Raw genomic sequence first — 16,619 nt, 5'->3', positions numbered from 1 at the left:
TGTCCCAGAGGCAGACAACCTGCCTGTCTCTCTGTTATAAAAACATGCATTAACACCTCGCCAGTTGAACTCACCCCGACGACACGAGCACGCTTGCTAACACAATTCACATCGAGTTATAGCTGCTCCAAGCCTCACTTTCCAAACCGAGTTGAAATAAATGAAATAAAGCCCATAGACGGATACAAAAGGCCAGATCGGGTTATTGATAAGAGCTCTCACACTCTCCATAAAACACACACACATGCTCACACATAGCGTGCTAGGATTAGACAACAACGTCAATACATTAATGCACCTCTTGTTCACAATTGATGGGCGAAAAAAATATATCCCGTACAATAAACAGTTCCAGGCCTTCGGTCAATACTGAATTCTGAAACCGGGGAAGGAGTTCAAGGCTACAAAAACAAAGGAAAAAAAAAAAAAAAATCAACAATACCTTTTGTGTTAAGAGGATTAGTGTTGAGCAAATTCATCAATTTTTAAAAGTAATGAATTCAACATGATTGATTTGAAACTTAGGGAGGCGCATGACAACAGGACAATATGTTGTTACGAAATTTAATACAGCCCTGCACGCATGTGATAATTACAGCTAGGACAATTCATACAGGAATATCTTGCCAATATGCGTATAATCTTCACATTCTTACTTTCCATTTTTAAATTGTCTCTTGCTTTCATGTTATACTACATTACATGTGGCAGCAAAGAAAAAAAAAAATTTCATTCTCAAGTCTGTACTTTCTACCCATGATTTTGTTTTCAGGCTTAAAGGCAAGTGTTTGTGCTTAAAGGTGGGGGTCTAGATGTTACTAAAACCCCCATCTCCAATGCTTCTACTCTAGAAAAAATTTGCACAACCTAAATGGAGAGATGAAAAAATCTTTTGTCATAGGAACATAATCAACTTCAGGTTGCATGAATGAATATGAAATTTATCTGCATATGAAAATGATTTCCAAAATGTTGCAGCAAAGGCGACTTCCTAATCTGATTTGTGACAATGTATGACATTTAAAATGAACAACAGAGTGTCAGAGATTTCCTCCGAAAGCTGAGCGCTGCACGTGCTCGCATTGACATGTCTCTGTTTATGTTACCACATGTGATTCTGTTTTTTTCCTGTCTCCACCTCTGTAATGTTATTGGTTGTTTCCCTCATGTCATGCTCGAGCACACCTGTTCCCATCTCCCCCTTGATTAATCTGTATACTTAAACACCCAGTGTGTCTTTGTGCAGTATTGTTAGTCTTCTGCCGCCAAACTCTACAGAGCGTTTGGTTCGGTGCGTGTTTGCCTTGTTTCTTGATCTTGTTTTGGTTTCTTGGTTTGGGTATTTGTATTGCCCCTGTTATCTCTGTTTGCACATTGCCCAACCCTTGCCCGTTTGTGTATCACGTTTTTGATCATGTTTTGGATTTGTCTGCTTGCCTCACATTAAAAATCTTCAACTGAACTTGCACCCGTCTGTGCACGCCTTTCATGACACAGAGCTAAAAACTGTACTGTAGCAGTCGCTATCTTAAAGCTGGAATCACGATCTTCCTCAGCACACTGTTCGATTTCACTTCTGCCACAAAACAAATTCACGTCTGAGGCGTAGCTCAAAATTTGAAGGTGCAATTGCAGATTCACAGACGTGATTCGGATGAAAATATACTTTGAATTTTTATACCAGTGTTTTATTCTATTAAAAACCGTTTATGTACATATATGCACTGCTGAGCGAAAGGATGCATATAATTTCTTTACTTCGTAGCTACACCAGCCTCATAGCTCCAGTGTAAACATAAAGAAGCAGCAACAGACACAGCTTATAGAGGTCACAACAAAGGCAGTGATTTTTGTTTCTACTAGGAGCAGTTTCATTTTAGCTTCAAGTGACCATGCTTGGTTAGAAATCTAGCACAAGCTGCATGAGATCAGTGCTGCCCCTGGGCTTTCACACTGGATGATCAGCCATTTTAGTAGAGCCGTGTTACTAAGAGTCGCTCGGCTGCTGCTGCAGGTATGAGTGAAGCTGGATGCAGGAGGCTGATAAGAGATTAACACAAAACAGAATCCATTTGAGATGGAATAAGAGAAGAAAAAAAAAGCTAATGTTAAAACATTTTAAAACCACTGCACTGTTAAATATTGATACTGATTGGTCAGAAGGTGCTGTCATAGAAAATGAATCAATGAAAATGGCTCGGATAGTAGTATCGATGGCAAGGCAAATTATAGGTTTAAATTAATGCACTCATTCTTATACTTTATCTTTTAGTTCTAATAAGATCTTACATGATTCATATAATGTTTTTTTTTATTATTAAAAAGTGAAAAGTTCTATTTTGTGTGAGTAGACATTGATTTTTTTTGGAAGAATTCTCAAGTGGTATAGCTTTGTAACAGTCAGAAGTAGTAACCATGTTTTCTAACAAGGGCAAGTCTTCAGGACAGGGGGCCTTGAGTTTTCCTGTTAACATGACAAGCAGCAATGTTTTGTGTCATATTAATTTCAAGAGAGAAACAAAGAGAGGCTGGTGAAGGAATAACATAAGTGACATTTTTTGGAGACTTCCACAGCATCAAACACAACTATAAATGGATAAAAACGTATGGTGCGTCATTCTTTAATAAATTTAAATTTGTTAAAGTTCTCAAATTGTTATAGGAAAAAACCCATGTTATAAGAACATAATCAACTCAGGGATTGTATATATTCCTCTGCACATCACAACACCGCATCATTTAATTCCCCCCTCCCCCCGTAACAACAGACTCCGTTATTGTATTCCTATTACCACTCTTTTATCCTTAGAGTTGGCCATCTTAGTTGCTAGTCAGTCAACTGAATACAACTGTAGCCACAAAGTACGAGGTTAAAGAGATAGTTCACCCAAAAATGAAAATTATGTCATCAGTTACTCACCCTCATGTCGTTACAAACCAAAAAGACTTTCGTTCATCTTTGGAACACAAATGAAGACGTTTTTAATGAAACCGGGGAGATTTCCGTCCCTCTATTTACATTCCAGTAACCAAAACTTTCAAGCTCCAAAAAGTTCATAAAGGCATCATAAAAAGTAATCCATGTGACTCCAGTGGTTTAATCCCAATTTTATGAAGCGATACGAATGCTGTGTGTGCACAAAAAACTAAAATGAACTAAAATGTTTTTATTCACAAAATATCTTCACTTCCACATAGACCTCTGACGTGCATACATGAGAGAATCACAGCGCATGCGTGTTGTGTTGACACGAAAGAGGACAAAAAAGTGTGAGAGTAGACAAAAAAAAAATTTAAGTCCTCCTCTATGTTGAAAAACTGCAGACACCTTTGTTAAAAAAATTGTTCTATGTGACTCAGTTTGCGTACAGAGTCCCTCTTCCTCTGCTGTAAACAGTGCAGCGCTTCTGGGTCACGCTGTATCACGAGAGCAGACGTTTTTAGTGAAGAATTTTTCATAAAAAAATGTCTTCATTTGTGTTACAAAGATGAAGTCTTATGGGTTTGGAACAACATGAGGGTGAGTAATTGTTGACAGAATTTAAATTTTTGGGTGAACCATCCCTTTAAAAGCATGTGGATTTAGGCAAAAAGGTCTATTGGGTTAGAAAGTAAGGGTCCCTCATGATTCAAATCCTGTGAATTCCATTATGTGTTTGATCATCACTTCATGCCATCAGGTTAAAAGATGCATCAGTGCAAGACTGAGTACAAGAATTTGAGTTCACAGCTAAATGAGAGATGAGAGGAGTCTTATAAATAAAGACAGAAATTTCAGTCATGACTGAATGTAACATAGATACAGATGTTGGAGTGCAGGAACGCTACGGCCCATAAATTGAATTTAATTGCTGGGAGGGGGAACCTGGACGTGAATCACAAGATCTGATACTGTTAGATCTCTTGCCAACTGTCCCCCTGTGTAAAGCTTTTAATGGAGCTGCAGGCAAAAGCTGATGATGCATGTTAGCAGAGTTCATCACGCTCCCTTTATCTATGCACACATAGACTTTGGTGCGTTCAGTTAAAGAGGTCAGAGCTAACCCACACAGAAGTGCAACTACACAGAGATGAGAGAGGAAGGCAGAAACCTATATATTATACATATACATTTAAAAAAAAAAAAACTTATTAGACAATATATGTTACATTTCTTCCCTTACCCTGAATGTAGTAAGGTCACAGGACTATTGTTCGAAGGTTGTTTTTTATTATTATTATTATTTTTATACAACTAAAAATTAATGGAAGCTTAAAGCATCAAGGTATTGTCATACAAACTTGTCTCAGTTTTGGGTGAAGTATCTTTGTGATGATGTCTCTTGAATTATTAATTCTTTCACTTGACAATACATTTAGAAAAAGTTCAATTGCAAAAGGTCTGAAATGACAACAGTTTTTCTTACATTGAATGTGAAAAAATGTAAATATATTATTAGAGAACACTAGTGTTATTTTTGAAGTCTAGTGCCTGTTTCAATTCATGAACACATATACCACAGTTCCATTATCGCATGTTGTTGCCATATGGCAACAATTACATTTTACCATTTAATAGAACACTTAAAATATATAAACTTGTTTAAAGGACAAAAAATAAATGTTATGTTATCTCAAATAATGTTTCTATTTTTTCCTTTAAGTAGTTTTGCCTAAATATTGAAACATTTATCAAATTTTGAGAGCACTCTGATGATGACCATCATGCCATACGATTGCAGAAAAAGATGTGCAAACAGCACTTCCTGGTCATGTGAAATGGCATTTTTTTGTTACATCAATGTTAAAGCCTACTATTTCCAGTTGCATAAGAAAATAGTAGTTTTGTTTTGGAGATAAATTAATTGTTGCCATATGGCAACATCATGTAGTAAAGGGTTAAAATCATACAGCTTTGATTACGGATTCTGAATCAAACTCTGTGTTAGACATTGTGACAATGGAAACACTTTTTTCCTCTGCATATACTTCGATGCACATAATTCAAAATTTGAATGGTACATTAGAAGTGATTTGGATTAAAATATAGCTCAATTTTGATATGTATATTTTTAATACTGAAGTATTCTGGCATTTATGAAATTGTTCATGTAGAAATGGTACTGTGGGCCAGATTGTGCCTTCTGAGGTGAATCTTTAATGATTTGAACATGCAGTTGGCTAGAATATTCCTTTACATCTTAGCAGTATTGAATCTACACTGGTATCTATCTGATAAAAAATTCTCTGATACACTAAGCCTAGTGTAAGTTGTCATGCTTATGAACAGACAACATGATGTGACAGAGGATGTTACATCTGGATGTATTAATTACGACAATCAAATCAAAGCAGACGGCAAACTGTGCTCTGTGAAAATCTCAAGAGGAAGTACTGCAGCATCTTCCTACAATACAAGTAACCTGATAAAAGAATTTAAACCTAAATCTTAAACTCCTCAGTACTAAGAGTTCATGTCTAGCAGCACAGAGCAGCAAACAAGACTGCAGCAAACACTAGCTAGGTGAGAAAAATGCCGACAGACAAGCCTAGGTGAGTGAAAATGACAAGCCTCAGCCAGTATGCTGTTCTTGACAATCATGGGCAGCCGCAGCTTTTGATGGAATGAAGACCAAAAAAAAAAAAAAAAAAAAAAAAAAAGAAGAGCTTTACCAAAGTGAAACAAAACCTAATCGATCAATCGATCCATCAGTCATTGACAGGGTGGTCAGGGTGCCATCCCATAGCAGGGCAAAATCGCACACACGTTCACACATAAGAGATACTTTGGAAATGTCAATCAACATTCAACGCATGCTTTTGGACTGGGGAGGAAACTGGAGTACCCATAAGAAACCCCCAAAGCATGTGAAGAACAAGCAAGCTCCGTGCACAGAGGAGGGATTCGAACCCCCAACATCGGAGGTGCGAGGCTAGCTAATGCACTTCTAAAATGAACTAGCTAACTTTATGTGCGTTTACATGCATGTGTATGCGTTTCACCTATTTAAAAACATAAACCGAGCTAAATCAAATATTCCATGATGCCACTGATTGATTAATACTAAATAGGTTACTTCAAAAAACATGTGCCTGTACTCTGAAAAAAAAAAAAAATGGTATCAACACATCCCTAATTCTTAGCTACATTAGTCTCATAGTTCAAAAACCTAAAGAAGCAAACATTGGATACCAGTCTTGGCTGATTGACTGGGGTAAGGGGAAAATTAAAACAACTAAAACAACAACAAAATTTCTATAAAAAGACTTGGTCAAGTGGACAGCAAACAAAACTAAGTTGTGTCTCACAGCATACTGCATGATATAAGAAAGTACAACTGCTGAGCCCACATCAGACAGCACACATTTATAATCATAAGGAAGTGCAGCAGAGCAAGCTGATTTGGGATCAGTTGGTAATGAGCGTCAGGGAGAACACTTTTTCCCCAGTCCAATTTCCAGATTATTTTTCTGCTTGTGTCAGTGCCACGACAAGGATGTTGCTAAAAAGGCCTTAATGGTTATACCACCTGACTCCCTATAGATTCCCCATGTAGCCCTAAAGCACATACAAGGGTTTTGTGCAAAGTACCCAAGAGACTGAAATATTGCACACAGCACATTAGAGACTTTGAGGCTAGACCTTGGGACATTGTGGAATTGCTGTATTACCCAGAACGTTGCCTGCTGGAACCTCATCGAGTTCCTCCAGCTCTCGTCCCATCAGCAAGTACAACCGATCCAGAGTGCAGCAGGCCATGTGGGGTATGTTGGGCATGGAGTCAGGGACTAAACACTCATCGGTCAGCTGGGAGAGAAAGAGAGAGACAGAGAATTACAGATGATGATGAATGAGAGTCAAAGTACAATGGTTTAAAGTGGGTTGATTATAGTGAATAAAAACTGGAATTTTTTTGGACAAGTAGAAACACTTTTTTTAAAGCCGCTTTTCATTATTGTTTCTTAATACATGCTCATGTAATATCAATGTGCAGCTAAAAGTGCTTGGAGGAGAGCGCTAACTCCATACATTCACATTGCAGCAAAGTGAAACACTTTCTTTTCTCAAGAATTGAGGCTGCTTTGAGGGCATGTCACTAAAATGCAAGAACATTTAACTGTTTAAAGTAAAGCTCTAAAGTGTAAGATAGTTCTTTGAAACCGGCTTGTTGCAGAATATTCAATGTACTTAAGTACACACCGCTTTCACACTCACAGTCCTGCGTATTTTCACCTGTGTTCACCTGACTGAAGGCGTGGGGCATTTCAGGCAAAATGATCATTTTATTTTCTCAAGGCATTATTCAAATTAATCTGCCTCCCACACATGAAAAATTACTTTTATGGCACACATATCTTTATCAGTGTGTATCACTGTCATTGCTAGGCAGTATGAAGTACAGAGAGTAATGGCAAATGGTCTGCACTTATATAGCGTTTTTCTTTTTTGAACCTTAGCAGTTCTACAAAGCACTTTACACTGTGTCTCATTGGACCACACACACATCAGTGGTAGCAGAGCTGCCATGCAAGGCACTAGCTTGCCATCAGGAGCAACTTGGGGTTCAGTGTCTTGCCCAAGGACACTTTGGTATGTGGAGTCACGTGGGTGAATCGGACCACCAACCCTATGATTAGTGGACAACTCGCTCTACCACCTGAGCCACAGTCGCCCAACACTTTAGAGTAACACTTTAAAGTCGGTACAGCCAGTGTCGGCAATCACATTCCACATTTAAGCTTCATTTATTTTGACAACATCATGACGAGGTGGCGAGTTATCTTACAGCATGTTTAACTAGGCAAGTTAACTGTCTCTTTATACTAAGATACACTAAGAGTTAGTCAGCTGCACACAGATGACGAGCGACAAAATCAGTTTGTCCTAACTAAGCTACCATTTTCCTTTGGACAGAGAGAGCGAACAGTCTTGCTTTAGATTTGACATTTTATGGGAGTATGTACTGTTGAATAAGACTAAAATTTTGGTGCTTACCTTTTAAAGATCAACCACTGGCACAGACTACTACAATGGATATAAAAAGTCTACCCACCTCTTAAAATGGCAGGTTTTTGTGATGTAAAATAACGACACTAAGATAAATCACGTCAAATCTTTTCCCACCTTTAATGTGCAATTGAACAGAATACAAATAAAGTGAAAAAGAATCAGAAACTTTTATAGGGGAAAAAGAAAAAGCTTACAATGACCTAGTCGCATAAGTGTGCACTTTTTTTAAAGAACCTTTTGATTTTATTACCCCACTTAGTCTTTTTGGGTAAGAGACTATCAGCATAGCACAACGCGACAATATTTTCCCACACTCCTCTCGCAAAAATATTGTAGATCTGTCGAACTGTGAGGGCATCTCTTGTGCACAGCCCGCTCGAGGTAGCTGGATTCAGGTTTGGGCTCATGCAAGGCCATTCAAAAACATTGATCTTCTTTTGGTTAAGCCATTCCTTTGTTGATTTGGATCTATGCTTTGGGTCACTGTCATACTGAAAGGTAAAATTCCTTACTACCAGACACATGAATGTTTTGCACTGAAATAGACTGGCATTTGTAGCTATTCATGATTCCATCCACCTTGATAAAAGCCCCAGTTCTGGCTGAAGAAAAGCATGATGCTGCGACCACCATGCTGCACCATAGGTATGGTGTTCTTTTGTTGATGTGCTTTTTTTGCACCAAACATAACTTTTGGAATTATGGAATTATTATACCTTTTGCAATTGGTCTCATCAGACCATAGCAAATTTTGCCACATTGTTTGGGGTGATTTAGTTGAGCTTGGATGTTTTTTTGTGTGTGTGAATAGGAAAGAATAGGAGAGACTGTTTCATATGCAGAGAGTAATCAGTGCTTGTCAGATATTCCTGCAGCTTCTTTTAATGTTGCCATAAGTCTCCTGGCAGCCTCCTTGGTAGGTTTTTGACTTTTTCTTATTTTTCCCTAAAATGTTTGACTGTTTTTCACTTATTTATTTATTTTTTTTATACGCTGTAATTTCACATTGAGGGTGGGGAAGTTCTGACATGATTTATCTTGGTTTAATGTTTTTATCACAAAAACAGGACTTTTTATATCCACTGTATGACAGATGGGACAAAATGAATAGGTTGGAAAAATTCCAACAATAAATAAATAAATAAATACATATATACAAAACTTTTCCAAAATTATGAGTTTTTATGATTTCTCAAAAATCAAATATTCAAAAACATGCACTCATCCCTACTTGCTCCACGAGCTCCCCACCCACTGATTGCTATGGCAATATTTAAATTCATAATTTTCAAATCAAACGATTAAACCTTAGACAGTCGTGCACTCGGGGGCCCAGAAAATTGATCCTGATGCTGAATAAGACTTGGCGACAAGGTGGGCATTCAGGATTATTCTTATAATGATTAATGTTCAAGTGTAAATCCTGAATTTACATCTACCTATGTGTGAGAAAACTAAAACATGCTGTACAATTTTTGGCAAGGAGTCCCAGAAAGGGAACAACACTATCAGAGGCAGTTTCATTTTAGCCTCAAGTAAACTTTCTTGTTTAGAAATCCACCACACGCTGCATCTCCAGGTTGCCTCAGATCTGGGCTGCCCCTGAGCGTTCACATTGGATTCACTCAGAATACAAAATACAAAATGCAAAATCAGGTTGATTCAGTGAGCCATTTTATGAGGTGATGGTTCAGTGCAGGTGGATGATCAGAGATCAGCACAAAACACAATCCTCTAGTGACTGAATATAAGGAAATGTGCTGATGGTGCAACACTAGCATTAATAAATATTAATGAATGAAAGCCAGTGTGCAGATGTGAACCTGAATCCACATTAGTTTTCATTTTTAAAAAAAAAAAAGAAAAATGTTACAAATATTACAATGCACATGTGGTCATAGGTCAAATGTCCTCTTAGGTTTGAACATAAGGGTCCCTCAGGATTACAGTACTTGTGAATGCCATTATGCATTTGATCGTCATGTCATGCCATCAGGTTGAAAGGTGCATCAGTGGTAACCAAACACTCTGAGCACTTTTCTCCCTAGTGGGCATCCAATTTCCATCTTCTTTCTTCTGTCAGTGCTGCCACATGAACAATGCTAAAAAGGTCTTAATGGTTAGCACTAGCTAACTCCCTAAGGACTCCATAAAGGCAACACGGTTGGTCTAATGGCTTTTTTAAAGCACTGAGAGACTGAAAGATTGCATGCAGGACATTAGAGACATTGTGGCTGGACGTTGTGGCTACACCGAGCTTGACATGATGAGAGAATCCCTGCCTTAATGCATCCCCTTAAAATGTTAATGTTGATCATTATGAATGAAAGACACAATTAGCATTATGACTATGTGATTGGACTAAGTGATCACCATTACTTTTTGTTAATATTACACATTAGCATGAATAGTTAAAGGTAGAGTTCTCACCGTCTGCAGGGTGATGGCAGGGTCGTACTTGGGTCCAAGCACAAACACTCTCTGACCCCTGCGCACTACTCCACTGTAGACACGTGCAAAGGCTACAAAATACTCCTTGTCCTGCTCTTCGGATGTGGACTTCACTGTCAGGGCCTCCGTCTGCACGCACAACCCGTCAGTATCTGCAAACACATACACCAACACAAAGACAGAGTAAGGAAAAGACAAATGAGAATACATATAGATTAAAACATGTATGCACTCACAGACAACCAGATAAAATATTAAGTATTCAAATGCATTGATTGCTGGTCACCAAATTGAGCAAGAGGGCAAAAAACATATATTATCCATCAGTAACTCATAGTTATTTTTGGTCAAACCACTCTGTTACTTGTTGCACAGACTCTAATGTTGTCCATTATGTTTCATGTCCATGCAGATCACAACACAGGCACTCTGACTGTCGAACATGACAGGGAGGAATTTGTGTGAGACTTGTTCAACGAGCATAATGGAATACTTTGACTGGACTGCAATATCAACAGACCTCAATCCCATGGAAAATCTGGGAATATTCGGAACAGCAGGGATTATTTTCTTTCCATGCCTCCTGGTGGGCATCATGGTGGCGACAGGCTGAAAAGGCCAGCCCAGACTTCTTTATCGCCAGCCACAGACTGCAGCTCCTCCTAGGGGATCCCTAGACATTCCCAAGCCAACTGTGAGATCTAATCTCTCCAGTGGATCACCAAAGTAGGCCCTACAAACTGAATAGTTGAATTGTGCACGCAGTCAGTGGGCTAAAATTGACAAGATGTGTTTCAAGACACTACAAGAACCCTAGTGGATAGGATTGGTGCTGTTTTAAGGAAATGGTAGGGGTAACAACATATTGAGCAAAAAAAGGTAATATCCCACTTTCTTGTTGGTAAGCATGACCTAGACAAACAGTTAGGTCAATTCTAGAGGTATAACATAGTGGGGTTGTGGAACCTACAGTCAGGTCCATAAATAATAGGACATTGATTAGCTGTCTACCACAATATATCGGAGCTAAAATTACATAATGAAAATGAGCTCATAGTGTAGACTTGACTGGGTGAACAGTGTAGGAATTACAGCTTTTTTTATATGCGGCCATCCCTTTTTTAAGGGACCAATTGGTAATTGGTAAATAGTAAAGTAACAATCATTATTTAAATTGTCATTTTTAATAGTTGGTTGCAAATCCTTTCTGGAATCCATACACATCACCAGATGCTGGGTTTCTTCCCTGCTGATGCTTTGCCAGGTCTTTACTGCAGCCATCTTCAGTTCCTGCTAGTTCTTAGGGCATTTTACCTTCAAAATTGTAGTTCATGTTCAAATTAATGCAAAGTATAATGTATGCTCAATTGGATTAAGGTCAAGTGATTGACTTGGTTGTGGCAGAACATTCCATTTATATGCCTTAAAAATAAGTCTTGGGTTGTTTCAAAGTATGCTTCATTGTCCATCTGCAGTGTGAAGCACCATCTAACAAGATGTGAAGCATTTGGCTTAATCTGAGCAGAAGTCTTCTCTTGATTGTCGAATTAGATGGTGCTCTTGATCTGGCCGACTATTCTGAAGGGGTTTTTCTTCCCTGGGGTAAGAATTACTCTTAATCTACCCAGTTGTTTTCCATGGTCTTCCAGGCCTTTTGGTGTTCCAGAGCTCATCCGTGCATTCTTCCTTTTTAAGAATGTACCAAATAGTTGATTTGGCCACATCTGATGTTTTTGCTATCTCTCTGATGGGTTTGGGTTGATGTTTCAGCCTAATAATGGCCTGTTTCACTCGCAGTCACAGGACTTTATACTGAGAGCTAACAGAAACAGATTTACAGTCAAATGTAATTTGATGGACATGAAAGCAAGAGACAATTTAAAAAATGAAAGGAAAAAAAGACAAATATGATGGTCAGTGGTCAGACTCACGTGAGACTGAGGAACGCCCCTCAGTTATCATGCAAATCTCTGAATAATGCTCAAGTCTGTAGTTACATCTGAGATCTGAATACCAATGTGCACAATTTCAGTATTAACTTGACTCTGAATACAGCCAAATGTTTGGGAAATGGTAGCTCAGCGTTAAAGACGTTGGACTTCTGATCAGAAGGTTAAGAGTTCAAATCCCAGCACTGCCAAGCTGCCACTGTTGGGCCCTTGAGCAAGGCCCTTAACCCTCAACTGTTCAGTTGTATAAATGAAATAATTGCAAGTCGCTCTGGATAAGGGCGTGTGCCAAATGCTGTAATGTAATGTATATTGCAGGTAATATCAATTTTAAGAAACATAAATTGTCATATATATATACATTATATATATTATATATATATATATATATATATATATATATATATATATATATATATATATATATATATACACACATTATATATATATATATATATATATATATATATATATATATATATATATATATATATATATATATATATATATAGCATTTACTTACAAAACTAATACCTAATTAAGAACACGTGAAAAGTAAACCACATAAGACATGCATTTAGTCCAATCCCTTTCTCTACACTGCCATTAAATACCTGAACATTATAAAAATCTGAACAGTAGCTGAAGAGTGGGATTCATCGAACAGCCCTCAAGCATGCACAAACAAACACACACACATACATACCCACACACATACACAAAACAGAACTTCCTACTTGCCTGGCTTGGTGGTGTTGGAGGCCTCTGGGTTATCAGAGCCCTGACTGGCTGCTTGTCTCTCTGCATGTCTCTGTCTGGCCAGCTCTCTACGCTGAGCGATCTCCTCCTGAGTCAGGGGCCTGCAGGGAAAAAGCGCATTACCCATAATGCACCAGGTTTATCCACAGAAGACTTTAGACAACACCAAGACTCTCTCAGTGTAAAGCAGAAACAAGTCAGCATACGGGAGACAGTGACACTTTAAGATTTAATCAGTTTTAATCCGCCTCGGGCTTACATAAGTTAGTACTGTATCATAAGCCTCCATCTCTCATTCACAGAGTGATATAGTACCTCAAGTTCTAAAAAGAGAGACTCAGATGATGTGGAAAAAGCTGTGTAACCGAATCCAAATCTACATTTTCTTATTGTGAGGGAATGAGTGACATAAATATTCATGGCTGTATGATATTAGGCAGAACTTGTGCGTCGATAATCGAATTGAACGGCATGGGAGCGTATCTCCGCGGAGGCATAACGATGTAAAATAATACAGTAATGAGAGTGGATCGCAAAAACAGCTGCATATGCAGTTTCAGAGCAAACCATTTTCACAGACTCTCATGTGTGGGAAGACAGATTGCTGGGGAATTAATTGGAGGCTTTTTGCTACAGGCTTCTTCTTTTTAGGTTTAAAGGAAACCGATTAGGCAAAGCAGCCTCGATTGTCTTGAGCCTCCTCTTACACAGGAAAACGCAGCAGAGGTAGACCTAAGCATTCTTAATTCTGATTTATCAGAGGGATTCGTTTTCTATAAAAGCAAGCCGTGTTGTGTTTTAGCCCTTGTAGAAATGGTCATCACCACATCCCTTCACTGGAGAAAACAGTACTACCTTTAATAAGCAGCTCTCACTTCCTGACTGTGTATATTTAAGTCCCCATTTTCATGTGAAAAATGGTTCTGTCTGGGGAGATGACAGATCAATTTCGACTCTATATAGTAAACAAATCACAAAGACTGCTCTTCTGCCTTGCACTGTATCAGAGATAGTCAAGTATCCTGTCTAAACACAGCTACAGTTGCTTCAAATTCACAAGCTGCAAGTGGAGAGTGTCCAGTGCATGGATGAAAGCCAGATTGTTTTTATTGTCCCCCCCCCCCCCCCCCCCCCCAAAGGTTGAAATGAATTGCCCAAGTTTCAGAACACTCTCATCATTACACACATAGCGTGGATGAGCATAAATGTGTGAAGTTGCAATGTTTTGCGCAGTAATGACGCTATAATGATGTTCATGAAAGGTTAACAATGTCATTATGTTTGCCCCGTATTTAACCGTCAAACGTTCACAACACTTAGTTTGCTTCACTCGTTTTTTTTTGTTATTTTGTTTTTTTATTTTATTGCCTACCAGCTGTTATGTTGAGAAACAATTAACCAATCAGGATTGTGCTTTTCTACCATTTCTGTTTGAAAGCTCCTTGCCTTCTAGCTATACTCTGAGTTCAGGGATGTGATGTCGACAAGTTACAAAACTACTGGAGGTCTAATGCAGGAGGAGGGGGAAAAAAAGAAAGAAAGGTAGAGCTGGTTTTCTAACGCAAAATGTCATTTTGCCATGTTCAGACAGATTTCGACAGATGGACATACAGACAGATATACAGCTACAGACAGACAGAAAAATACACAGGGTGATGAACAGTTGAATAAACAGAAAATAGATAAGTATATGAATAGACAGGCTGGCAGATGGAAAAAGACAGACTCATGCGAACACCACACTGCTCAGGAAAATGAAAAAAGTGTCAAGTTTAACATGCTCATTACAGCGCTCATATCCACCACTAAGCTATTTTTATATAAATAATCTCTTTATATGGAACCAAACCTCAGACACTTCATCACTCAAAACTGCTGTTGTTAGGACAAAAAAAATAAATCAAAACAACTTTTCACACCAGAATGTCTGTCACCCAGCATGATGTGTGTTTATAATTTCGGCCTGTTTTATCACTGGCTCTGACTCACTTTCATTCCTGTACCATACACCTCTAATCGTGTCACACTCCTGTTTGTCTTGTTCATTCCTTTCTATCTTATTTATTTAAGTATGTATGTAATTTAGGTTTGTATGTATGTATGTATGTATGTATGTATCTATTTATTTATTATAATTTTACGAGGGATGGTTAAACTGTCTCGTTTTCAGTGTCCAAGTCCTAATTGGTCATGTATTCACCATAATAACCTTCATATATATATATATATATATATATATATATATATATATATATATATATATATATATATATATATATATATATATATAGGCATGACCACTATGTTCACGGAGTAAGGGTTCTACAGAGAGAACTCATAAAAGCATGACCAACTTTAGTTTCTAACGCTCCTCAAAAAATGTATGTCAAAAATATCTCATGTTTCTTCTTCTTCTCCTTCCACACATTTCAGTACACTTAACATTGATGCTGTAAACATGTCATTTATATACTTTCTGTGGGACGTGCGCTGATGATTTAACACTTAAACATTTTGCAGATGAACTCTTTCCAGATGAAAGCAGCTAAAGCATGACCAGAGAGTGGCAAGAAGCCGCTAGGTGTCAGACTAATTTAAATATTAAACAACAAATTAGAGTATATGAAGAAGGGAGATTTTCACTTAGAATATAATAAAGCAGAAAAGAGTTTTATCCAAATAGAAAATAATAGCTGATCATTTATTTCTTATAGAAAGAAGTCATCTTTGGTCCTGGCATCACAAGCTCAAGTTTTACACATTTACAAAATATTCTACCAAGTTATTATATAAGAAAGCTGACAAAAAGAAGCAGTGACGGTGAGTAGTTGTGAAACGTGAATGGTCCTGAATGGTCATGTAAATATCTCTACGAAGAGGGTTTAAAACAAAAAAACAACGATGAAGTGAGAGGGTGGGACAAACAGTGGTGATCAGTGATTGGTCATTTGGAGCCAGAGGTGAAAAGGGATTGGTCATTTGAAAACAGTGGTGATCAGTAATTGATCAGTGGGAAAGAGGGGTGATCAGGGATTGGTCAGTTAGAAAGAGGGGTGATCAGGGTTTGGTCAGTTGGAAAGAGGGGTGATCAGGGATTGGTCAGCGGGAAACTGGGGTGATCAGGGATTGGTCAGTGGGAAACTGGGGTGATCAGGGACTGGTCGATTGGAAACAGTGGCGATCAGTAATTGATCAGTGGGAAAGAGTGGTGAGCAGGGATTGGTCACTGGGAAACAGTGGTGATCAGTGATTGTTTATAGGGAAACAGTAGTGATCAGAGATTGGTCATTTGGAAACAGTGGTGATCAGTAATTGATTATTTGGAATCAGTGGTGATAAGGGATTGGTCATTGGAAAACAGTGCTGATAAGTAATTAGTCTAAAGCACAACACAGTCAGGCTTTACACAGTGATGGTGAGTGGATGAACCTGCTCTCTCAAATCCAGAATCCAGATGGGGATGGGCTGTA

The 16,619-nt window shown here is 38.2% G+C and overlaps 1 protein-coding gene across 4 annotated transcripts in view; it reads right to left on the bottom strand.

Annotated features, from left to right (window-relative positions):
• efl1 (elongation factor like GTPase 1) overlaps positions 1 to 16,619 on the bottom strand; it is a 149,875-nt gene that overhangs the window by 88,929 nt on the left and 44,327 nt on the right. For all 4 annotated transcript variants that reach the window (XM_017478430.1, XM_017478431.3, XM_017478429.1 and 1 more), the window contains exons 13-15: positions 13,132 to 13,250; positions 10,421 to 10,593; positions 6,652 to 6,787 (exon numbers count right to left, since the gene is read on the bottom strand). In XM_017478430.1, the coding sequence (XP_017333919.1) occupies positions 6,652 to 6,787; positions 10,421 to 10,593; positions 13,132 to 13,250 (428 nt within the window). The remainder of the gene's footprint in view (positions 1 to 6,651; positions 6,788 to 10,420; positions 10,594 to 13,131; positions 13,251 to 16,619) is intronic.

Source organism: Ictalurus punctatus, chromosome 10 (genome assembly GCF_001660625.3).
Source record: "Ictalurus punctatus breed USDA103 chromosome 10, Coco_2.0, whole genome shotgun sequence".
NCBI classification, from domain to species: domain Eukaryota; kingdom Metazoa; phylum Chordata; class Actinopteri; order Siluriformes; family Ictaluridae; genus Ictalurus; species Ictalurus punctatus.
The sequence above is the reverse complement of the archived record's forward strand: the minus strand, read 5'-3'. Positions and strand labels throughout refer to the sequence as shown.